The 26999-nt window shown below is 37.7% G+C and overlaps 3 protein-coding genes across 3 annotated transcripts in view; all 3 read right to left on the bottom strand.

Annotated features, from left to right (window-relative positions):
• The window catches only part of LOC142344994 (uncharacterized), a 148346-nt gene extending 131924 nt beyond the window's left edge, over positions 1–16422 (bottom strand). The window contains exon 1 of the mRNA XM_075397078.1: positions 16305–16422. Within this exon, the coding sequence (XP_075253193.1) occupies positions 16305–16326 (22 nt within the window). The 5' untranslated portion in view covers positions 16327–16422. The remainder of the gene's footprint in view (positions 1–16304) is intronic.
• LOC142344625 (trafficking protein particle complex subunit 2-like) overlaps positions 1–26999 on the bottom strand; it is a 580178-nt gene that overhangs the window by 514780 nt on the left and 38399 nt on the right. The gene's annotated exons all lie outside the window — the stretch shown is intronic.
• Positions 1–26999, bottom strand: part of LOC142344623 (ubiquitin carboxyl-terminal hydrolase 5-like) — a 385171-nt gene that overhangs the window by 319778 nt on the left and 38394 nt on the right. The gene's annotated exons all lie outside the window — the stretch shown is intronic.

Raw genomic sequence — 26999 nt, forward strand, 5'->3', positions numbered from 1 at the left:
GTAGTAGTAGTAGTAGTAGTAGTAGTAGTAGTAGTAGTAGTAGTAGTAGTAGTAGTAGTAGTAGAGTAGTAGTAGTAGTAGTAGTAGTAGTAGTAGTAGTAGTAGTAGTAGTAGTAGTAGTAGTTATAGTAGTAGTAGTAGTAGTAGTAGTAGTAGTAGTAGTAGTAGTAGTAGTAGGTGGTAGTAGTAGTAGTAGTAGTAGTAGTAGTAGTAGTAGTAGTAGTAGTAGTAGTAGTAGTAGTAGTAGTAGTAGTAGTAGTAGTAGTAGTAGTAGTAGTAGTAGTGGGGGACAAAATCCAACCTCACCTCCACGTGGTGTCCCCTGGGGGTAGGTCATGTGCTGCGGCTCTCCGCTCACATGGTCGAGCTAACGAGGCACTGGTCTTCTAGTTTGTGGCGCAACTAGTTGTATCTCAGCCTTCAAACACCAAAGCAATGAGTACATTCAACCATGGCCCCGAGTCCCGGGTAAGGGGTGCTAAGAATCTCCCGAGGAACCAACTCAGAATTGCAACTTTAAACGTCAGAACACTGACCCAAGCCGGATCTTTAGAGGCTTTGAAAATGGATCTGGCGCAATACAAGTTGGATATTCTGGGAGTGCAGGAGACGAGATTGCAGGAGCAAGAAATTGATCTCGGAGACCACAAGCTCTACCTGTCTGACTCGTGGTTGTCTAGTGTAAAGTCGAGACAAGGAGGAGTGGGCGTTGCTGTAAAGAAGTCATTGATAAACAGCATCGTAGAACAAGTGGCTCTAAGTGAACGTATTTGCTACGTCAAGTTCGCGGCTCGGAGGAGAGCCAATCTAGCTGTTGTTGTCTGCTACGCACCTACGAATGAAGCTAGTCTCCAAGAGAAGGATTTGTTTTGGAGTCAACTTTCAGACCTAGTTTCCAGCTTCAAACATAGGGAGCGTATTTGTGTCATCGGTGACCTCAATGCAGAGCCTGGAAACCAGTTGAATGACACCATGAGCTGCAGAGGCCCGTTTGGAATGGGTGAAGAAAATGAAAACTCGGAAAAGTTGTTATCATTTTGCACTTCACACAAATTGCTCGTAGGTGGTACATGGTTCCAGCATCGACAAGTGCATCGGTACACCTACAACCCTCCCGATCCGAGTTGTCGAAAAAAGATGCTGGATCACATTCTGTTTGCAGAGAGATACAGAGGATGTCTGACGAATGTGAGGACCAGAAGAGGGAAAACCACAATTACCGATCATGAACTGGTCATTGCGGAAGTATCTATGAAACTTTTGTCTAAAAAGCCATGTTTCACGCCCAGAATCAGTTCTGCAAAGCTGCAAGATGAAACAACGCGTGACTTATTCACGCAGGAGGTCAAGTTACATCTTGATAAGAGCGGCGATTTCGAGAATACAGAGCAGTCTTGGGACAATTTTCGAAAAGCCTTGAACCAAGCAGCAGTGAAATGCCTCCTTCCGGACAAGCGAGTGAACAAACCTTGGATTTCTCCAGATTCTCTGGAACTTATCCGGAAACGAGCTGGTCTACAGTTGAAGAAACACAGCAGCGCGGTGGCGCTGTTAGAGTTCACAAACTGCTGTAAGGAAGTCAGAAAAGCTCTACGTGCAGACAAACGGGCATGGCTTGAACGCAAAGGCCAAGAAGTGCAGAGCTTTGCGGACAGAGGCAACTTGAAGGAGGTTTTTGGGGCATCACAGCAGATTTGCCGAAACTGGAGTCCCCAGTTGACCAAATTAGTTTCAAGCACTGGCGTCAACTTACGGACGAAAGAGGAACGACTTGAACGCTGGACGGAACATTTTAGTCAACTCCTGAATCCCTCAACATCCAGTTGCAGTACGAGATTGGATCCCGAAGAAACAGCTGAAAGCTTGTCGATTGACCTGAGCCCAATTCGATTTGAAGAAGTGCTTGAAGTTGTCCGCAGGTTGAAGAATGGCAAGGCAAGTGGACCCGATAACATTTCCTGTGAGATGTTGAAAGCACACAAGGGTATTGTCGAGTGGCTCTGGGACATCATAGATAAGTGTTGGTCGACGGAAGTTCTGCCCGATGACTGGAAGGTAGCAGAAATTGTCCCATTATACAAGAGTAAAGGAAAGAGGTCAGAGTGTTCGAACCACCGAGGGATCTCTCTATTGTCAGTACCAGGCAAAGTGTTCGCTTCCGTTATTCTCAATCGATGCAAAGATTCAGTGGATCGCGTCTTAAGGGAAGAGCAGTGCGGCTTCAGAAAAAGCAGAGGATGCGCCGATCAACTCTTTGCCCTGCGTCAAATAATAGAGAAATCAATGGCGTTTCAATTGGATATTAGCTTTTGTTTCATAGACTTTCGAGCGGCATTCGATTCTGTCGATCGTGAGCAGATGTACCAGATAATGAAACACTATGGTCTTCCGCAAAAAGTGATAAACATCATAAGAAACAGCTATGATGGATTCAAATGTCGAGTCAAAGCCGAAGGTGAGAAAGGACGCTTATTTGATGTCAGAACGGGCGTTAGGCAGGGTGATGTGTGGTCCCCAATCCTATTCGGCCTTGTCATCAACTACATTTTGGCTAACTCGGTGCATGGAGGATTAGACATTGGGAGATTGGTGGCTGACTTAGATTTTGCTGATGATGTTGCTCTCGTGGGGGTCTCAGACAGTGAGGTGCAAGAAAACCTACATCGAATCGAGGCCCTTGCGGAAGCCGCTGGTCTGAAGATTAATGTGGCCAAAACAAAGAATATGGGCGTAAAATGCGACAGCCCAAATGTTGTTGCAGTGCCTAGTATCCAACAGAACGTGGAGATACTCACTGGAACACATAAAGGCAAACTAGGACTCCTGACAGAGACATCTAGCCAGTCACGACTAACCATCAGCACGGAGGTGCTGCTGGGAACGAAAAAGAAAGCGGGCTGGTTCGAAACACAAGATGGCCGGAAGCTAAGATTGAAAAGCTTAGCGGTGGCTAAGCCAGCGTTGGTAGCTTCACAACAACAATCTGCGGTAGTAGATTCAGAGTCGCTAGAAAATGAGAGTCGGTCAGTGGTGGCTGACCAAGAGTCTTTAAGATGTCAGAATTGTCAGCGGCTATTCAGTACAGTTACCGGACGCAAAGTGCACCAAACAAGATTCTGCAAAGCCGGTTTGTCAAAGAATGTCGTCGACAAGTCAAAGTTCGAGCAACTAGAGGCGAGCCTTACCTGTGACAAGTGTGAAAGAAAGTTTAAAACAGTCAATGGCCGAAAAGTTCACCAATCGAGATACTGTGGCAAACCTAAAGCAGTTGCCACACGCGTGTTTTCCTGCAAAGTACAAGATGTTCTCGGAAACGAGTTTGAAAACATAGAAGCGTTCAAGTATCTCGGATCATATGTCAGCCTCAAGCATGGAGACCTGCAGGAAGTCAATTGCAAACTTGCAGAAGGTAGACAACGGTTTGCTAACTTCCAAAATCTCTGGAAGAGCAAGCAGCTCAGCGTGCACCTCAAGTGCAATTTGTACAAAGCACTCGTTTTATCAGCCGTGCTGTACAGCTCAGAGACTTGGACTCTTTCGAAATTAATGGAGAGAAAACTTGAGAGTTTCCACTGTGGTTGTCTTCGGAGAATTCTACGTGTGTCATATCTGGAGAAAGCAACGAACGAAGAAATTATGTCAAGATCACGAATGCCCCAACTATCCACGATGATCATGCTCAAACGGATAAAATGGTACGGACACATCCAGAGAATGGAACCAGGAAGATTAGCCCGCAGTGCTTTCGATTGGGACCCGCCCGATCAATACGTCCATGCTAGACGCGCTCCTGCGGGGGCAACGGAAAACGTGGATGAGTCAAATCGAAGGAGACTGTGTACGAAACAAAGTATCGTTCAACAGATTGCAGGAGAAAGCAGCAACCGGGTCAAAGAATGCCTTCAACAATTTCGTCGTACAGCACTTCACAGAATAACCAAACAAATAACTCTTCTTGTTTTGTTTGTATTTGTTGCCAACCGTGCCTTTATTTCATATTTGGAATTAAAGTGTTGAAACAGTAGTAGTAGTAGTAGTAGTAGTAGTAGTAGTAGTAGTAGTAGTAGTAGTAGCAGTAGTAGTAGTAGTAGTAGTAGTAGTAGTAGTAGTAGTAGTAGTAGTCGTAGTAGTAGTAGTAGTAGTAGTAGTAGTAGTAGTAGTAGTAGTAGTAGTAGTAGTAGTAGTAGTAGTAGTAGTAGTAGTAGTAGTAGTAGTAGTAGTAGTAGTAGTAGTAGTAGTAGTAGTAGTAGTAGTAGTAGTAGTAGTAGTAGTAGTAGTAGCAATAAAAGACTCAATTCTCTATACGAGAAGTACAAAGTTAAGAAAAGCGATTTGGTACGTTATGATCGACAAAGTGCATGAGTTATCAATAGAAAATTAATCAAAGTTAGCATTCAGATATTTAGATACAGCGGTTCTGAAAGAAGTTAATGACAAGTCAAAAGAAACTATGCTGAGATTTAAAAGCCCATTAGAAATCCTCGGAGCACGAATGAAGAAAATATTGGCACTCTGAACTTTTGTTGATAGAATGTTAAAAAGATATTAATTTGATGAAAGTGTGGGCAAAGAGTTAAAAGTGAGGGGTTTTTTTATATCAAGTTTGTCATTAGACAGTTTCCATAATGAGATGAGATCAGTTTTTATTAGTGGAAAGCATATAGGGAGTAGTATCAATTGTTTGAGTGTTGCGTTGTAGCCATTTGCGCTTTTGATAAATTTTACCACAGGACACTGAAATCTTTCAATCCGTCGCAGTTGAGTGATTGTGGATGACCAAAAAAGACTTTCGTATAATAGGATTGACTGAATGGGTGTACTATAGAGAAATTTCTTCCGTTTCTCTGAAACATTTAAAGGAGCGTTTCTTCTACAAAAATGAAAGTTTTGAAATTATTTGGTCAATTTTTCATCGGTGTGAGTCTCACAAGATAAATTTGATTTAATAATAATATCCAAGTCAGTAATTCGCTGAGATGAGTAAGTCGTTAACCAACGTAAAAGGCGGATCAAATGAATAATTAAAAGACAGTACAGAACACTTGGACGGGTGGAAGGTTAGAATATTGGAAGACGCCCAATTAAAACGAACGTCCAAATCATCCTGCACTAGTTCTGGCTCGGCAGATGACAGAAACTTCAAGTCGTCACAATATAGAAAGTAGTTAATGCTTTCAAAGTTGTCGCCAATTTCATTAATGAACAGATTGAATAGTAAGGGCCCAAGTACACTGCCCTGGGGAACACAAGAGGTTACCGCAATCTCCGAAGAGAGATAGCAATAGAGTTTAACACATTGTCTCCTGTTGAACAAAAGGAATGCATAGGTGTCAGAAAGTCGATATCAAAACCATACTTCTCTAGTTTTGCCATTGAAAAGTTATGTTTAACGGAATCAGACATTTTCTTTACGTCAAAACACACTGCAACTACCAGCACATTATTGTCAAGTAATGTGTAGATATGGTCCGAGTAAGGTAACATGTGGGTCACAGTACTGCGGCATTGCATAAAGCCATCCTGTTGATTTGCAATAGAGGAGCGAACCCTTGGGATTCCATCAGGGCCCATTGCAAGGGAGTTTTAATTTTGACCCAGCAGGGATTCAATTTGATCATTTGTGAAAATGATGTTGCATAGAACAATATTCTTTGCAGTGTGAAAGCGTTGTTAACACTGTTTGGTTCTATAGACGGAGCCGAAAAACATATTGAAAAGGGTTGATTTACCGACAGCGGAAAAAGACGATTCGTCGCCTAGATATATCGTGGTCGGGTAGATCTGGGTCGTTCTGAGAATTCTAAGAATCTTGAAATACTCTTTTGGATCCTGTAAGTCCAATTTCTCAACCAATAAGCATTTATCAAGTTCTATGGAATCAGCAACTTGTTTCTGTAAGTCATGGCACCGCAGCTAGCCGAGAATAGTCCATTTTGTCTCTACTTTTCTTCATATTTAAATGATGAATAGTATGTGAGGAGTAAAAACAGGGGTAGCTCAAGCGGCGGGAACGTTTGCGAGACAAAGCGTGAGATAGGGCGTCCATGAAGAGAGAATACCATGAATCAGCGAATATAGGAGTAAAGTATAGATTAGAAGTTACTCAATAAAAACTAAAATTTGCATGATTCTAACTTGACTTAGAAAAGCCTAATATGAATTGGTAACTTGGGGAGGATTGAGCTTCATTGAGGTATTAAAGATTATCGGGTAATGGTCAGAGAATGCTATCGCCAGAATTTGGAAAAACAAAACTTCAAGGTTACTCCATATAAGATCAAGAATGTTTCCTTTTGTGTGAGTTGGTTTATCAATGAAATGATTAAAACCTTGGTCGGGTAATATTTCCAATATGTCACCTTCGTAGGCAAAACAGCTCAACATGCCATTCCAGTTTACACCAGGCACGTTGAAGTCCCCGAAAAAGTAAATATTGTAGTTTTCGTCGAGGTTTCTGATCTTTGATAGCAATTAATAGCAGAGAAAAAAAATTGAATTTTCAACTCTCCTTATAGAGAATTAGTAGATGGTAAAAACATTAAAACAAAAAAAAGTCACGCTAGAACCGTCAACCAAGGCACAACCAAGGGTAAAGTCGAATTCTTTTATTGATATGTCAATTACAGCAAGGGTGGTTGTTCCAGTCATGGCAAATAGCACACATCCATGGGAACCTTCATTTCTATCGCAACGTGCCACAACAGAGACATGTGAACCCAAAAAGATCTCAGAGTTGTATCGCAGCGTGGAGCCAATTCTCTGTCAAAAAGATCAAAGAGCATTGCTCCGATTCAATAACTTGCATAAGGTTTATTCTTTTTTGCATACTATTGATTGATTAACAGTTTAACAACAGGCATTTTATCTCGGTTAATCAGTTCTCCGAGAGTGAAACAATTTATCCCTCATTTAAAAGTTGTAATTTCTTTATTGTAAACTTTTCCCTCGATTTGCCCTTTGTGATCTCATATCACTTGGATAACATTTTTTTTCTCGAGTTGTCTGTCCAAGGAAGAGAGGCAGTTTTTGATGTAGACAGGGAGTTTAAACAATTTCAAGAGGTGAGAACGTTCAAAACATCGCTCCATAAAATAGCTCTTACGCGTTGTTACCAAAATGGGTCTGCATTTTCGACGTTTCTGTGACCCCGTAGGCAATGATTGGTCCAACCGTCTTATGTTTGTTATGTCTCTATGGTTTTTTACCTGATATGTTCAATAATATCTTCAATGACCCCACTATCAGTATCCACTCTGCCATCATGAGTATGACCATTCTCATTAACACCTGTTATGAGAAACTGAAACTCGCTTTCTTGTCTGATATTCCTGCTAATCACCAGAGCATCGCGATAAGAAGGAAATGATTCGGTCATTGCGGTTTTCACGTTATCAGTTAGCGCTCTAGGAAAAGTATCACTTAAGGTTTTGGGAAGCACTTCAGTAATATATGAAGTTATGGTGTCTGTAATCGAAGTTAAAAAAAGAGGAAGGTGATTTAGCTTCGGGACTGTAATCAGAGATTTCCAGGCAAGTTTTGCACAACCATAGGACGTTGGGTTTGCTTCCCAACCACTTCACTTCATCCGCAGTCAAGGATACACACGCTCCGTGATACCAGGTTTAATCTCGCAAATGACTGATTTTTGCTAGGTTGCGGAAATTGTAGTTTTAAGGCATCACTTTTTTACACTGACTTCCAAAAAGCACTTGACTGAATCAAACATCGAAATGATTTTATCTAAACTGTGAGCAGTGTTGGAGTTATAGGCTGCTTTCTAGAGTTATTCCTTGACTTTCTTAATGCCCTTCACTATAATTTCAGAGCCGAGAACCTGATCTCGAAATCTTTCGAAGTGACAATTGGAGTCCTATTGCGCTCGATATTCCAACCCCCCTTGTTCTGCATCTTCATCAATGGACTACCTGAAGCACTGGTGTTCTCTGATCCTTGTATCTTTGCGAAAGACTTCGAAATTAATAAGATGAAATTTGCTGTAGAAATATGAACACAGTTCATTTGCAGACGGCACGGAGAAACAAATACACCGAGACATTTCAATCGCGTGATAGAAGCTGAGGTTAAGCACACGAGAGAAGGAGAACGAAGCAGGAGAGAAAAAGAACGAAGCAAGTGAACGGTTGGTTGTGTGTACGGCAAAAGAAGCAACACAAAGTTTGAGGTTATTTATGCATGCAAACTTTTGCATAGCATTTTTGCCGCTGTTGCTGTTATTTCTTTATTTAAACATTGATCGCTTACACTACCTCTACCTCGGTAGGTATTATTGTTTATTGCAACAATGGACGATGAATTTACATGTTGTGAATGCAATCAAGGATGTACATCGGAGTCGATGAACTGCAAAAATGTGGACAAATGGCCATACATTTCTCCTGTTTGAGCTTATCCAACAACATCAGTCTGGCGAAATTGAGCTCGATTTGTGAACAATGCGATGAGAAGAAATGTGGGATGAAAACCAGCATCGCGGACATGTTAAACAGTATGCAAACAAAATTAGGGGAACTCGACCAGGTAAAAACTCGTTTATGTTTTCTCAAAAAAAAACGTCTCAAAAATTCCGTTGAGCCAAAAATTATTCTCGACGCGTTTTCATCAACCGCTGCCGACATCTAGCAGGCAGAATCTAGATAGCGAGAACAGTGATTTCTAGACATCGTCGAAACGTTCCAAGCGCTCAGCTGATGATATGGGTGAACAAGCAAACAAAAAGAAACGAGAAAACTTCTTAATTCAAGGCAAAATTCAGAATGAAAATTTTTCCGGAAAGGCAAGACCAAAAGCTCAATTGCATGTGTATATTGGCCGGGTAAACAAGGAAAGTGATGAGACCAATATTTAAAGTCACTGCAGGAATAAAAACATGTTATTCATGCGAATACGTGAGACAACAAGAGACGGTGCAGGTTATCGATCATTTCATGCTGTGTTTGATATGAACTATAAAGAGATTATTGAAAATGGTGACTCATGGCCTGATGGGGCAACCATAGGCGGATTCCGTCTAAATGAAAATTCGAAAGGTTGGTTAAAAAGTTTGTTCAAACAAACACAAAAATCAAGCAAGGATCAAACTTGTAAATGACTGTCGGAACACTATGCTCCTATTCAATGCCAGATCAATCACAAACAGAACACATCAAATAAAGGAGTTGCTTCTAGCTACTGATTTTGTAGTGGTCCTAATTACCGAGACTCGGCTTTTTGGAGATCGGAATGATGCTTATCTCGTGCAACATTGCTGTTCCGAAACTTATAGGTACACTTGTAATTCAAGAATCCAATGTCGAAGAGGTGGATTAGCGTTTTTTTGTGAATTCAATGGAGATTAAATGCTTAAAAAATATATTACTGATGATTAGGAGTATATGGGTCTGGGCGAAAGCATTGGCACGAGCATTTTTCATATTTTCCTTTTTTACAGGCCACCAACTGGCCGAGCAAATTTTTTTTATCTCAATGGAACGATATTTTTCAAGTACGGAGCAACGTGAAAACTTTATTGATCTTGGGTGACTTCAATGTGTAATATAATAAAAACCAAGATTCCTTCACAAAAACTCTAGTTTCTCTGCATCAGGAATTTGGTTTCCAGCAATTTGTAAAATTTCCCACCCATTCAAAGGGCAATGTTTTATATTTAGTTTTTTCCACAGAAGATCGCATTCGTTCCACTTATCACTTGCGCTTAGAGCTTTCTGATCGCACCCCGATTGTTATTGAAATGAACAAACTGATGGCGCGGAAGAAAATTTAATGAAATTTCGCTGTTACAATCAAGAGAAAATAAAGAAGTTTGTAGAGGGGTTTTCATTATTCAATTTTGACGATTCGGTCATACAGCCCAGTCAACACTTTGGCTTCGATGTGGTAATTGAAAAATTAAAGAATTTGAGGGAACATTACTTCCCAGAAAAAATCGAGGTGGTTGACAGAGCATCAATGCAAGTTCTTTGACAACGAGTTGAGAAAACAGAGGAGGATATAAAGACGTGAAGAGGGAAAGTATGGATTGCCACCTGCACTTGAGAGCAAACAAAATTTCAGACGCAAACCAAATAAACTTTATGCCTTGCTTAATGAAAAGCGTAAAAATTTCATTTTAGAAAAATTAACAAACGTTAACAATAAACATTGTTGGAAGGCATTAAGAGATATTATTGGACAGCAAATTTGCAGAGATCTGCCTGATCACCTTGATGGTAAGAAAATGGCGGATGATTTTAACGATTTCTTCATCTATAAGACAGAAAACATACGACGAGCAATCGAAGAAACTTCTTTCATTTTGGAACGCGTACGGCCAAAGGAGTCTTTTTCTTATCTATTACGAGTGAAAAACAGCTCTCAGATGTGCTCATCGACCTCTCTGAAACTACTAGCCGATCCGTTGATCCTATTGATCCCGTTCCGACAAAAATTTAGAAAAAACTTTATCTAGCTAAATTGAAACTCGTTTTATCAATGAGTCATTGACATTTGGTATTTATCCAGATGCCTTAAAGTTTTCGGTTATTCGTCCAATGAAGAAAAAACCTACCTTGGACAAAAACTTTCTATCCAAGTATCGCCCAGTGTCAAATATCATGTTTTTCTCCAAAGTGCTTGAAAAAGTTTTCCTTAAACAGTTGCAACTTTTTTTTGACACGCATGGTCTTAGTGATGGACGACAATCGCGCTATAAAGCCTACCATTCAACTGAGACAGCATTGTTAAGTATACTGGATGACGTTTATCTTTGGCTCGATAAGTTTTATCTTTTGTTTGTAAGTTTTGGATATGCAAGCTGCTTTTGATACTGTTGACAGAAGTAGACTGTTAGACATCTTATCAAAATTTCTTTCTTTCGATAAGGCAGCGCTTTTTGGATTGAATCATATCTCTCTGCCCGCAAAAAATGTGTAATGATCAACGAATGTTATTCAGAACATAAAGAAGTGTTTTACGGAGTCCCTCAAGGGTCCACTCTTGGCCCAGTACTTTTTTGTGTTTGTTCATTCCCTCTCAAGACCGTTCTAAAACAATATAATTGCAATTACCATGTCTATGCAGACGACACATCGGTCTATGTGCGAATCAATGGTGATATTCTCAAGTCACTAGAACAACTTTCAACTATATTGAGTGGCGTAAAAAAAGTGGTTCAATTGGATGTTTCTCAAACTGAATACCGAAAAAACTGAAATCATGATTATTCGTTCAAAGAAATCAAATATCAGTGTACCTGATTCCACAGTTTTGCTGGACAGTGAAATAAAGAGTTCTGATAAATTGAAAATGCCCCGAGTTTTTTTCGACTGTCACCTTACAATGGTACTTCACGTGAATAATATTATAGCCATTTGTTATTCTCAGTTCAAACGTTTGTGGTCCATTTGAAATTTTTTTCAATCGCTTTGTGTAAAACATTAGTGCTGGCAATGGTTACATCTCGTCTTGATTACTGTAATTCTTTACTTTTCAATCTACCTCAGAACCTCGCAGCGAAACTTGATAGAGTGCAAACTGCATGCATCAAATTTATTTACAAAGTTCCACGAATTTTCTCCAAGCATGTCTAAATGCAAGAGTTACACTGGCTCCCAGTTGCGTATCGAGTGAAATTCAAATTTTTGACTTTTATGTTTAGAGTTTTCACAGACATGCCGGTGCCATTATACATGAAAGAAATGTTTCGCAGATCAATTCAGAGCCGATCAAGTGGCAATGCCACTGGAAACAATTTTGAAGCCCCCAGAACACGCAAAAGCTATGGAGATCGAGCAATTTCTTCATGTGGGCCCAAACTTTGGAATAGCATTCCTCTAGAATTGAAAAACTGCTGTTCCCTGCTAATTTTCAAGAAAAATCTGAAAACGCATTTTTTCAGACTGCTATATTGTTAATTATCTGTACACACTTTTGAGCATTATCATAAATGTAAAGAGTGTATAATTTAAAAAGAAAAAAGACACGCACTTTAGAGTTCTCATTGTCAAAATTTGACAAATGGGCAAATGGGTTACTGTTTAGTCTCAAAAGAAAGATGTCCCCGGAATGAAAAGCGTACATTTTACTTGATCTCTCTAAATAGCGTCCCCTGTCTGTTCCGACTTGGACGCAACTTCATCACAATCTAAAGAACCAACATCCAACAAATAGAAATCTTCCACAAAAGAAGTAATAGCATGCACAACAGGAATGAAGTCATACTACTCGAGCCACTTGAAAATGCTGAACAAACTCCCTCTCCCAATTTACTTTGAACTCTACAAACTGCGACATTTCACGGTACCAATCCATAATGAGGAGACAGAGATTAGGCTATCTGAATTATGATCTTGTATTGAATGTACGATCATGAATTACGATAATACCATGTAGACACCCGATTTGCTTTGAAACGACCCAAACAAGGACCAAGCAATGCGAATTTATTTTTTTTTAAAAAAATATGGCGGCCCAGTGGATCGAAGAACGAAACACGTCAGTTTTGTAAAACTGATAGCAATTGAGGTCCCTCAATTATGAAAAAAAGAACCGTGGAAAAGTCACTTGAGAAGTTGCAGAATTTTCGAGGACAAAAGTATCAGAATGCAAGCGAAACTATGCATAAAAACACACGTTTACAACATTTGCTTCAATGTTCGTTTGAGAGCTATTAAAAAAATGGGAAGGGGAATGGAAGTTATGTATTTATAATTTTGCCCTAGGTCTAAGCACAGTTTTGTAAACTCAAACGACCAATTTACAAACCCAAGTTTTTTGCTTTCAAAGTCGTAGTTGTAGGAAAAAATAATATGCATAAACACAAACTGACGAGATAAACTGCTTTCGAATGACATTCGGGTCAATTTAGCTTAGATGAGGTGTAGTTTAGAATTTTTCAAGGGAGAAAAACTAATTCTGGAAAGTTACACCCGTGACAATTAGCTATACAGGCTTTGCTACTTTCTCGAGTAGAATCACCTCTATGTGGGCAACAGATTTTATTACCGAATGAAACCGACGATTTCTTATGTTTGAAATTAAAACAAAATTCTCAATTCTCCAGGTTGACCGCAACATCTCCGTATACGACAAGTAAGATAGCCATAGAATCGCGGAAGCCAATTCATTCGTTTTTGGAACTTTCGACGATAAAGCCTAGGCAATATTTTAGGTTTCCCCGAAACCACAAATTAATGGAAACTTGGATTCAAATACGTACTCCAGAGCATCCGTCACAAAATTGCATTATGTCAAATCGCAATCCAAACTTAAAGGTTATTTTCACAAACATTGTGATCAGTATGTGATCAAATAGTACGTGCGTTTGGGGGTGTGCTCTCGAGAGCTAAAAAAAGTGCCAACAATATTATTATCAAAAAACTGCAAATTGTATAGCACGTTTGTAACGGCTGCTTTCCTATCAAAGTGAAGGAAAACTTTACACCGCCCAGTTCGTTTCAGCTGTTTCAAATCTGTCCGGATATTGTGTTTTTGCAGTCAATTTTTGTGAACTGTATTATCCGCTCAACTGTAGAAAGCCGTTGCATTACTTAACACTCAATAATTTCAAATAATTACTCGTTCAGCTTTGCTGAATGACAAATAATTTTTCTTCAATTAAGCAAAAGTCCGAAAATTCAAATAACCAATTAGTCTCAAATTGGAGGTTTTTTTTTATGATATCTTCTTAACCATAAATGCTAATGAGCTCAAATTTCACAGGATGATGAACGTTAAGTAGGCCTACTATCTGATGTAAAAATAAGCAACGCTTGGTAAACTGCGTTGGTGAGGCTACCTATTATATGATACACCAAATCTTAATACATGAGCAAAAATTTCGGGTCTATCCCATTATAGCCCCCCCCCCCCAGCTTAGTGGTCAGATAACCTATAGCCCCCCAATCATGGTAAATATACCATAATGGGGGGCTATATTTTTATGGGGGGGCTAAAATGGGAAAGACCCAAAATTTCAATGTTAAATAACTCTGAAAATAATGATTCAAAATTCAGCAGACTTGGCAGTGCACTTCACTGTCATACAAGTAATTAAGCAAAAAAGAAATTACCTGAATCGGTTGAATTGTCTTCGAGAAATAACACAACATTTTTTACCTCAGAATCAAATATTCTGAGTTAATTTAATCAAAAAATGTTGTTTCTCATTTAACTTAGGAGTTTTGTTCCTCAGAAGGAAAGTTTTGAGAATATCAAAGTTAATTCTCTTTTCAACAAGTCGAAGTTAAGTTAAAACTGTGCGATCACTAATATGTTTTACAGAAACAAGACACGATAACAAGTTATTTACCGCTCAAAGTGTGCTTCAAAACGCACGGTATGTCAGCTTAATATAACCAAATAAAAGAGTTTTAACTGATTTTTGGTAGTTTCTCAAGCTCTGTTTATACTGCTAGTCACGTGAATTTACATGTCAAATTAAACTGTTGATTAGTTGTAGATAATAATGTCGACAGAATGTGAACTCTTTTCTATAACGTCATTTTTTCAGTGTAATATTGATGTCATGGGAAGTTTGTTAAATATGTAGAAGTTTTGTCGAATATTTTGGGTCAAAAACAGGTTGATTCGCAATCCAGTCTCAAAGAATCTGATGCAATTTAGTAATGAATTTAGTCTTTTCTTCCAATTAAATCTTCAAATAGAAATTCTACGACTTCAGTGCAATAGTCATAGCTGTTGGGGATAGTAAACTCCGAAATTTTCTATTCAGTATTCGCCAGATTCAGGGAGAGAAAAACTAAAGCTATTTTAAGCTTTTCACGCAAATGTCTCTCAGTTGTTTTTGTGCATGATTGGCAATTTGATTTGCAGATAGTGACGGTAATTCCGGTTTGAGTTTCAGTTTAACTTCATGTTTGATAATTGCGCACTAATAATAGTTACTAAATATAAATGTTGAACAAAATGAAAAAATCCGTATGCCTTCAGTAAAATGTAGCATTAAATTTTGCTCTTTATGCTATTCTAGCTTTAATGCACGAAAAATACTTGAAACGCTATTCAGTTTGGTTATTGAGTTAGTAAGCTCAGCCACAACATTACTATGAGGGACAAAAAATCATGCGGTTGATGCTTTTAAGTTGTGCGCTGATGTGACGTCCGCAGGTTCCTGCAAATGTTGCAGTCGCAGATAAACGCACCGGGCTGACCACTACGAGTTCTTCAGGAGGGAGCCTGCATTTATCAAGTGCTGGTTATTATGCCCAGAAAAAAAAACAAGAATAACTATTCAGACTGTTCAGAGTACTTCAATTGTTAAATATGGTGTGAGCCTGGCATGTAATGCCCAATCCGGATTGAAGCAGGTTCAAAACAGAATGTTCTTGGGCTGGCAATAATTGTGCAATAATGTTAATTAGGCTGATCATTGCATGATAATAGTAATGGATAGATCAAAATCAGGTTAAAATCAGAAGTGCAAATTTACTCTGAAATAAAAACTGATTAGTGTTTATTTTCACATGAACATAGAATGTACAATTGTAAAAATGACTGTATACAGTTCTTGATTTAGACTGGTTAAGTATTGAAATATTCTGAGGGGTCAGCCCGGGGGATTATATACTTCTGAAAATCTTTCGACTATTTTTGCTTCAACTATTTTTCCCATGATGTTCTTTTTTAGTATAATGGGGATATGTTAAGGTGTACTTATAATATATTTATTACGGGAAATGGGGGCTATCTTATGACCAATAAAGCTTGGAGGGCTATAATGGAAAAAAGATCTTTTCCCTTTGTGCCCCCCCCCGTACGTTTTGCGCCCCCCCCCAACTTACAGAGCACGTGCCATTACATAGTAAATCATTAAGTACAAATATGGCACGCGCGTCTGTGGGGTGCAAATAACATGAGCCAACTAAGCTGGGGGGGGGGGGGCACAAATGAAAAAGATCCGGAAAATATATGTTTGACGCACACAAAGCTATGTGAGTTAGAAATTAAATCCGATTTACAAGTACTGCCAAATACATCAAACCTTCATATGTTATACGTTATATGACCACTGAACTGGGGGGGGGGGGGGGGGGTGTTCTGGTCAAATTTTTTTCAATCTTTGTGTGTTACACAAAACTTAAGTCAAGTCCAAAAATCTTATTTTACTGTTTACAGAAATACGGAGAACAAATCCCAAGAATCACAAAAATAAAGAGAATTCGGTACTTTCCCATTATAGCCCCCCATGGAATATTTACCATGATTGAGGTGGGCTATGAGTTATCTGACCACTAAGCTGGGTGGGGGGGGGGCTATAATGGGAAAGACCCGAGACTTTCAGTACTCACTGACGGTAGAAAGGCAGTGCATTTGATCAACATTTTTGATTTACAATTCAAAGAGCGATAATATTGAGACACGTGCTCAAAAGACAAATGATCGTGCGCCAAATTGGTCGACTGCGAGTTTAGGTAACAAGCAAAAAATGAATTCTAGGCGACGACGTGATAACAAAACAATTTCTGCGACCGTAACACTTCAATTGCCCTAAATCAACATCGCATAAACTAGCCACATTTCCAATGAATAGCGCAACGAACCTATCCATGAGTTAGCGCAGCACCTAAAAGGGGATCTTTCCTATTACAGCCCTCATGAAATTAGCGCCTAATTTTGGCATTGGGGGCTCTAGTCCCTCCCCCCGCTCCCCCCAGAGGGAATCGCGCGTAGAACGTCTCCAATGACATGAAATAGGCGTTAATTTTATTAGCCCTATAATGAGAAACAGTATTTATTGGGTGTTGCGCCAACCCATGGATATGCGTTTCATTAGTTCCCGGGACGCGGTTTCACCCTTAATCCACTAGCGGGGTTTAGGGTGTAAAGCGTATTCCACTCCTATTTATCGGAGAAGAGTGGAAGAGTGCAATTTTAACACTGTTTTTACACACTTTTCTCCACTCTTTGCAAAGAGTGTAATCTAGGGTGGACTCATAAAAAATTACACTCATACACAATTACCAATATAACCAAACTGAAACTGCAAACTCAAGTATAATTTGGCACAACTGTTAATGCACAAAGTCAAGGAAATATGTTCGACAGAAGGATGATGGGGGATCAAACATCACTACCTCCTTCCATTTTCCATTTTTCTTTTTTAAAATTACACTCTGATAATTACACTCTTCCACCCTTAATTAAGCGGAGAAATAGGGGTGTTTTTTTTTATTTTTACACTCTTTACACTCTTTTCGTTGTTTTTGGGTAAAAACCTCGACCCGAGCTACACTTCCTAGTTGATATTTAGCATGATGTTTTTCCCCTGCCCGCTGAATAATATGATAACAACAATTGGATCTTTTCCGTTTGTGCCCCCACCCCCGTACGTTTTGCCCCCCCCCCCCCCCCCCGTACGTTTTGCCCCCCCCCCCCCCCCAGCTACAGAGCACGTGGCATTACATAGTAAATCATTATGTAAAAATATGACACGTGTGTCTGGGGGGAACAAATATTATGTGCCCACTAAGCTGGAGGGGGGGGGGGACAAACGTTAAAAATCCCAACAATTTAATATGATTTTTCTACCCCGTATTTAATGATGACTTCTAATGGTGTGTTGAGGCTGTTTTCTTTTCAACCCAAAATCAAAGAACTCTCAATTTTAGCGAACCCACTTAATTCAGGTGTCAGCTTTTGGAAAATGATTAAAGCTCCTCAGCTTTGTTCTCTTTTGATCATTTCTCAACATATGTTCTAAATTCTTCAGGGCTTAAGTCTTTCAATTGAAAAATTCAGTCTTTCCCAATACAGCCCCCTCCATCTTAGTGGCTAGAAAACCTATACCCCCATCATGGTAAATATACCATAATGGGTGGATATAATTTCATGGGGGCTATTATGGGAAAGACCCGAAAATTCTTCAATTTCTATGAAAATTTGTTCCAGGAAATTGCTCTGATTATTATTTGGAGAGAATCTCTGGCTTTTTTCGAATTGGACCAAATCTTCCGTTTTTGCATGCAAATGAGATAACTAAATCTGCATTTCAATTAAAACAAGCTTTAGAAAATAAAAGTTTCCGTGTAAGACCAAAATGACATCTGATCAGACTTTCCTGCGACCCAATTATTAGTGTTATTTTTGTTCGACTTTCACGTGAACATATTTGTAGTGCAATTTTAGTTCAAGCAAGACCTGGTGCCACCTTCGTGTGACCCAAATTTCAGTACACGTAGGTTGAAAAGGAAAGATCTAATAATGAGTGGGTATCAATAGTATTTTTTATCGAGTCAAAGAGCGGTTTGAACCAAACAAAATTCCTTGTGCCAACTCCCCATTGTTTCTATAGAGTCTAAATCATCCAGACTTTTTATATAGATTACCTAGCAGAAAAGTTATTGTTTTCATTCTTTTTCTCTTTGCTGCATTTTTTTTTGAAACAAAAAGTGTTTTGATTGGGTCGAGCAGCTATTTAAGAAAACGAATTTTCTGTGTGAGCTTCTCATTGCATGCATAGAGTCAAAATCAACGGGAATTTTGGTTTTCTATCTAGCTTAAATGGCCCAGAGTTTAGCTTTGTCATTCCTTTTTTTTTGTTGATGGGCTAATAAACGTTTTGAAAAATGGTATCCTTCATTGAGTCAAGGAGATGCTGAAAAGGATCCAAAATTAATTTTGGAGGCTCCCCACTGTATGCAGAGTCTTTGTCATCACAAATTGTTCATTTGACCCTCGCCCAGATTTTCGTGCGACAATTGTCTAGACTTTTGTGTGACTATAATATTTTCCAGACCCTGTAACTATCCTGTAACGACCCCACATTTTAGTTCTCGGGTGTTTCAGAGCGTCCTGCCGGCTTTTTTTTTACTTAGGGAGTTGTTTGGAAGGCTGTCAGCTATTGAACTGCTGGGCCCTGATGAATTTAGCTACTTCGAAAATTTGAACTGTTTTCTTTTTCACAGAATTTTCAACAGATTTGTTCTATCGTATAAGCAAACTTCAAGGGTCAATGAAATATTGTACGAAGTACAAAGAAAGCTCCTGTTACTGTCTTTTACTGTGTTTCTTTGAAGTTCATAGAAAGCTCCTGTAAAGCCCTGGAAAATTATTATTCATTTTTTATTGATTCTATCAATTGAGCATATATTCAATTTTAAAAAAGAGTCTTTTAGAGTTCAGAAAAAAATTAAAACAAAGCGTTGCCAGGTTTTTGAAATCTGGTTTCCTTGTTTAACAATTGAAATTTCTGTCTAATCCCTATTTACCTAAGCGGAATTAACTTAAGGGTAATTTGAATTTGGTTTTGTAATTTGAGTTATCATAACAACTCGAGCACATTGTGGTTTCTTTTAACTATTGTTATAGATATTTCGAGAAAAACAAAATAGTTGATTGACAAAACTCGATGACCAGTTTTACGACAAATAAAAAAAGCAGCGCACTCTACGATAACCCGTATTAAAATTCCATAGAGTTGAACTGCATTGAATCAATAGGACAGATTTTGAACAATTAAAACAAGCTGCCAGGCGTAAAATTTTCCCGGAGATGAGTTGAAGAACAGCTTCAACTTTTGGTCCTCTGACCTCAACAAGAGACAGACAAAATCTATTTCACAACAAAACTGGGGAAAAGAAGATAATAGAACCAGTAACAGAAGCCATTGGGGCTAATACAAAAATCACCGCAAATTTTTAGCATCGAACACGAAAATATTCAGTGTGGCAAAATTCAGTTTTTGGATTTTGAATCTCTCACAAGTTAGCTGCCGTCGACAACAATGACAACAACAGACGAGCCTGAAAGACTACAGAAAACCTATGATTATGATGGAAGCGTTTGATGTTAGCGTATAAGTTGACGTATGAGCACTAGCCAAAACGCATAAACAGCGATATCTACCGGTTTTTGAACTGATAGCAAACAATCTTCCATAAGAGGAACAAGTTATCAGAGAACTGTACAAACAATTTTTAAAAATATTTTGAAAAATTCACACTAAGTGAAGTCTTGCTGGCTATAAAACAGACAAGTTCTGAAATCAATCAATCAAGATAAAGGTTATTTATCATCAGACCTTTCTTGGTTTTGGAAAAATAAGCCGTGTCACCAACGTGTAGTAGTTAAAGAGCAAAGTAAAGCTGGTAAACTTATTATAAAACAAGGAGGCTCGGTAATGTGCGTACGCACATAAGGTTCCGACCCAGCTCATCCACATTCCTGACTTAATTGGCTACCAAATGATGAAGAGATAGAAAACTTTCAAAGCATACATATCGTTCCATAAAAAAACCAATGAAATACAATAATGCCACCCTAAAGTGCCAATGAACGTTGTTGATAATAGGAATACTAGAAAAAACAATAATAAATATCGAACAACAAACATTATTTACGACCAAAACTCGATGTCTATAATAAAAAGAAATCATAAGAAAATTAAACTCGCATCAGATAAAACCTAAACAAAAACCTTAACCTTTACTTCATTAGAAAAAATACGCGACCTGTCCTCAATGCAACTGATTAACAGGTCGAGAAAAAAGAGAAAAGAGGTGCGAATTTAAAAAAACAGGTCTCTATTTTTGAAACCAATTAATTTCACAGTTATTAGATATCAACTGGAATCTCTAAAATGCTAATTTATATCTCCATAGGAAGTAACTGAGACTGGTCAATATCCAATGTTCAATTGCACAGAATTGCAAAGCCAAAGGGTTCTACGACTAATGTTATTAAATTAAAAAAAAAGAAAACAAAACTGCTATAAAATCTGAAAAAAATCTCAAATATTTTGTGAAATCTCGTAGTGACAGTAGTAACAAAGCCGAGAAGCAAATGTTTGAAGCTTAAACTGTTATGAAAATTAATTTATAGTTCACTAGAAACGGTTTGCAATCTGTGTTTACAGAAATTAAGCTAAAAATTGACCGAAAAACTTTTAAAAAAACGACAAATCTCAAAAACTCAAATGTTTTTTTGAAAACAAAATGTTTTCAAAATTCATAACAGACTTCAGATTTCAACAAATGGCAATGAATTAATATGCAAAACTTCAGGAAGCCTCTTGGGATTGTTAAAAAAAGACTAAGCTGCAACCCCACAAAAACAACAAATATATCACGAAGCCAAAACATCAAACAATTTTACGAGATGACACTTTTCAAGGCAATATAATCATAAGATTTCACCTGCAAGAACTGTATATAGTCAATTTTTCCTCATTTTAATCTCAATGAATCTTCCGTATAGAAGGGCTACGTTGACATGACAATAAAAAATACCCAAAAATTGAGCAATACAGAAATCTCGAAAACCTTTTTGAAACTGATAGTCGAAGCAATCAGTCACAACGTATAACACAGCACAAAAACAAATTCAATCAACAAAAAAAATGAGTTTTAATAAGTAAGATTGAGTTAAATGGTTACGAAAATGAAAGCAATAATAATACAGTTTTTTGAATTAAGTTTTTTGAATAAAGTTAGGTACAATAGAATTTTTTTTTTGAATTTCATTTTCTTATTAAATTCATTATAACAAACAGCTACAAACAAAAATCTTCAACTAAGTTGAGTTATACAACTTGAAGGGGAAACAATTGAGACCTAACTTTATCAGGTGTATGGCGTACAACAACAAAAAGAAAGACAGACATAGGCAGAAACAAAAAAACCTAAAAATTTTGCGAGATAAATGTGTCTCAGCCCAAAAAGCATGAAATATATAACAAAAACAATTAATATATCCAAAAACGCCTTCTTCTAACGCTGTTCATTTTCTCTATTATGTGTCTTTCAGTTGGATTTGTCAATAATGTGATAAATCGACAAGGAAGCAAATGAAATCATTAAATATGCAATTATGCTCAAAAATAAAAAAATTAAAACAAGTAGTATCAAAACAAAGAGACCATTAGTTGAGCATAAAACTGTTACGGACATTGTTTTATAACCCACGAGAAATTGGTTTCTGCCTGTTTTTACTGAGATTGAGCACGAAGTTGGAGAAATAGGAGGAAATTTTGGCAAAGTTAAAAAAAAACCGATATTATCTTAAAACAAATATTTTCAAAGTCATAGCAGACATTTGGTAGCAACTAAGAAAATTGTCAAGGTTCAATTATACCTCCTAAAAGTTACTTGATCTTTCAATGGGGACAATAAATCAGTGGGCTACAAAAGAGATAACAAAAAGATAAATTAAAATTCAAGAAGTACATAAAATTTTTTTTCAATAAACAATTGGTCAGAGCCATAAAAATCATGAGCTTAACTCTGAAACTGTAATATACTCTCATTGGTTTTTACTTTTTGTAAATATTATCTGTCATTAATTGAGCCCCGATGTGGAATTCTTCTAAGTTAAAAAAAATTACATAAGAACATTTACAATATTTTAAAAAGTCGCGCCCCAATAAAATCTAAAATTTTATTATCGTAAGGATACATGGCGAAACCATGATTAGCCGAGATCTTGCTGCGGGTCTAACAAATGTTCATTTCTTCAAAAAGTTGCAAAATAGATCTATTTTTCCAAAAAATTTTTGAGTTTGTCAATAATGAAAATTCATGTTATGTAAATATCAAGTTTAAATTTGCATAAAAACTGGCAAATTTTTTTTCCAGAAAACTCTAAAAGCCAGTGGGTGTACAACTAACTTGTTTGTGAGCTTAAAAAGAATATGGCCGCATTTTTAGGGTATATACTTCCATAACATTTAAAGCAATTGGGCTAAAAATGCAAATTTGGCCAAAAAAAACAAATTTTTAAAAATTTAGCATAAATTCTAGCCAAAAACCTCAAATCGAACGATTCAGCAACTCTCTTCTATCTTCAGAGATGAAATCAATAACACTGCAGTTAACAATTTTAATAAACTTAAGCAAAATTGTCGAAAATTAGGTCAAAAATACCGAAAACCAGAATAAAAACAGCTGAATTACGTCTAACATTCAGAAAAATTTAAACCTCGATAACTCCCTTTAAGAAGGGAACATTGAAAAAATCTTTTTAATTCCATATTCTACGCTGAATGGGGTTTTTAATGATACCAATCATATTTCTATGCGATGAATATCGGCCAAAATTGTCTGAACAAAAAAATAAAAAAAAAATGAGTATATAGTTGTGGGTGTGAGCATACTAAAGTGGGTTGGAACAACAAAAGTAGCAAGATTAGTTCAAATGAAAAACTTATTGAACAGGTGTTGCAGAATGTAATGGTACCTAACTGTCAAGTTAAGTTCTAACCCATTACTTAAATATTATTGGGAAAACAGAATTGTAACATCTCAAGAACAACAATTGATACCGAATTCGAAGCAAAGTTGCAACTTGAACAAGCAACTTTTGATCGTACTATAAGGGCAATTAAGTCAAACGAAGGAGCTGAAAACAAATCATCCATTTCCTTAGGAAGCACGCGAGCTAATATGCAAGTTAAAAAAGAAATAGGAAAATGCTGATGCCCTTTATTCTCACCTGACACATGAGCGTGAGTAACTATCCTTTGCTGAAAGTGAGCGGTTTCTTTGCCCAAGAATGCCCTATATGTCTAACTCAACTTCGAAAGAAACAAAGCAAAGAGCAGGAAAGCTTAATTACACGTTATCAGCCGGTGTTCCATATAGATTTAGACTTCGATATAGATATCGATATTGACATCGAACAGCAGTGATATCTCAAAAATTGAAGTTGCGAAACTTGATACCAAGGCCGAGGATATTCCCCGAAAATAACAGAGAAAAGAGTGTACAGAGTATTAAAAAATTTGTACACCATTAGTGCCCGCTTAAAAAGGGGGTGGCTAAAGTGTAATTCAAGCATGTTATTTTAAGTTCAAAGGTGGAATAAGGGTGGATGAACTCATTTTAATCTTTTGACACGCTTAATATAAATTTACATTTTAATTACACCATTCGTTATATTTTTTTACACTTTTTTGATTGCACCATTAAAACGTTTTCCACTGCGTTTACACTTTATTTCATTTTTACATCCTTTAAATTGTGAAACCTTGTTAAGCGGGTCACTAACGGGGAAAATTGCCGGCCCGGTTAACAAGCTGTTTAACTTTAGTTTTTGAGTCAATTTTTGATCCAATTGAGTAGCCCTAGTGCTCTGATATGATATCTGCGAATTAAACAAAACGAAACGTGTCCTTACAAATTAATTCACATGATTACAAGCAGAAACAACTGATCTAAACCATCTTCTAAAGATACAGAATGGGAGCTGTTATACCCGTGGATATCTAACATTTCCTTTATTTATTTGATGCAGTAAAATTCATATGATGTATTTATTTAGTTCAGTTTATTTGCCCTTCATTTACATTTCAGGTTTATTCAGACCTTGTCTCAAGATATTTCTTTCCATCCTTTCTTGGTTTCCCGCTTCGGGACCAGGCATGTCTGATCACACCTTTATTACCTGCTTTCAAGTACTTGAGTTTATAGTTTCACATTCGTAATTCAAATTCAGTTTCTCCCCTCTCTTTGCAAACTCGCTCCGCAAGTAAGCGTAAACGAAATTAAGCTTGGATTTCGCTCCGCGAATCATAATTCTAAAAGTTGCAAGCGAACTCGCGTCGCAAGTGACTGCTGAATTCCAAAAGTGTACGACATGGCGCAGTCAGCAAACAAACGCGCACTGTTCGGGATGGATGCATTTCGGGATAAGCCACCACCCGATCCTCCACTTTGTTGGGAGAATGGAGAGTACATTACAAACTGGCACTTCTAGCAAAGGAGAATATCATTCTCGACACTCTACTCAGACAAAAACCTTAGTTGGTAGATCTGCCGTTGGAACCCATTTACGAAGAAACAATAGTTGGTTCGAAGGCACAATCGGAGAGAGAAAGAAATGCCCGCAATGTCCAGCAAAAAAGTGAATTGGTAGAACAAGTGTCAACGATTGATTGAAGTCGGTATCATATGCGGAGATAAACCATGGCCACTTGCGGATCCAAAAACGGTCTCACCTCTCTACTTGAGCATCGGGGTGGAAAGACGATGGATACTGAACTGCAAAAACCCTCACATAATGATGGATACATCGTTTACTGCGGAAATTTGGAAGATTGTGGAAACCGCATTCTAACAACCCTGGAACATCAAGTTCAATCGTCACGTCTTTTTGATAACGAAACAGCTTCAAAGTGAAACCGTCGAACATTTTTATGGTAAGCTAAAAGAATTAGCTGAAAATTGCGACTATGAGAATGAAAAGGAAACACTGATACGTGATGTATTCATCACTAATTTGACTGACCCTGAGATTCAAATAAAATCCCTCCAACAAATAGTAGAGCCGCGTCAGGCGTTAGAATTGGCTATTAACTTGGAACTTGGGATAGGAAACCAGCAACAAATTCAACAGCATAACAGGACTCGGATTCCTGCAAGCGTGAACGCCATTCATTTTCCAAAAAAACCGCGATCATCAAATTGGTCATTCTCGAACAATTTCGAGAAAACGACCAATCGTCCAACACTATATTGTTCAAATTGTGGCGGGAACTGTCTCCAAAATCATGGCAATAAATGCATCGCAAAAGAAAAAATATGTAATAATTGCGGGTTAATGAACCATTTCGCCAAGGTCTGCCGAAAACAAAACGTGAAGCTTCGAAGCACCAAGAAAAGAACCGTGAATACAGTGAATGAAGAACCGCACCCGCAAGATTTGGTGAATTTTTTTCAGTCGGTCACAATCTACAAATCTGACTACAGCAGCAGGAAGGACAATAGATTCTGACAATGACAAAGATAGAACCCCTCAATATGCCCTTCAAAATTGGTAACTTCTCAACTAATTTCCTTGTGGACCTCGGAAGCGCATGCCGCAATCTCAATCGGTCACTCGCGTTGCAAGTAGTAAAATACAGCCCACAGACTTTCTGAATTCACGAGAAAGTCAGCCCACAACTGAGGACATTCTCGAATGAACGTTGAAGGAAAAGTACAGACCCCAATTACAAGCAACGGCTGGAGCTCAAATTCAACCCCTTTCACCGTCGATCCTGATGGTCTAAAATCTCTAATTGGTAGAGATCTGTTCAATCAACAAATTCTAGCTGTAACACAATATTGTTCATTTCAAGGTAATCACGTTAACAACATTTTTTTCATCGTCAAAATTCAAAGAACATATTGCAACAAACTTTACTAATCTAATCTCGCGTATTGGAAAATCCAAAAATTAAGTGAATATATCTAATTTTCGCAAGGTTTTACAAACTAGACATCAAAAAGTTAGACGCATACCTATTAACCTTCAAGATAAGGTCAATGATGCACTCAAAAAATTATTAGATGAAAAACACATAATAAAACTTTCTAGTTGCCCTGATAAGTACTTTATATCTCCCATTATGGTCACCGTAAGGAAAGACCAAACAAATAAACTTGCACTGGATTCAATAATTCTTAATAAAGTCATTCACAAAAACAAACATCAAATTCTTAACTTTGATACGCTCATTGAGTCTTATTGTCAAAAATTAGTGTTCCCGCATCGCAAATAACAACGTTTTTCTCTACAGTGGATTTGAAGTACGCGTACAGTCAATTAAATCTAGATTCCTACGCAGCAAATCACTGTACCTTTATTTTAATTAGTGGCGACATGACAGGCACGTACAGATTTCAAACTGGATTTTATGGCTTAACAGATATGCCGGTAGAATTTCAAAAAGCAATGGAATATACCCTCATTGGTTAAAAGAATGCTTAATGATTTATCAAACAAATTCCGATTATAAAGAAAAGATCAGAGAAAGAACATTAACATTACGTTCTGAATTGTCTTAGGCGGTTAGATGACGAAAATCATAGGATAAACCTCTCAAAATGTCAATTCTCTAAATTAGAAATTGATTGGCTTGGATACCACATCTCACAATTGGGTATTTTGCCTATTGAGAGCAAGACCACTGCTATTTTGGCTCTTGAAGCTCCAAAGACATTAAAGAAAATCGGCTCTTTTCTGGGTTTAATGCACTACTTCAGTTAATTTATTCCAAATCTAGCCTA

This window comes from Convolutriloba macropyga, chromosome 8, assembly GCF_964194025.1.
Source record: "Convolutriloba macropyga chromosome 8, txConMacr16.3, whole genome shotgun sequence".
Lineage (NCBI taxonomy): Eukaryota > Metazoa > Xenacoelomorpha > Acoela > Convolutidae > Convolutriloba > Convolutriloba macropyga.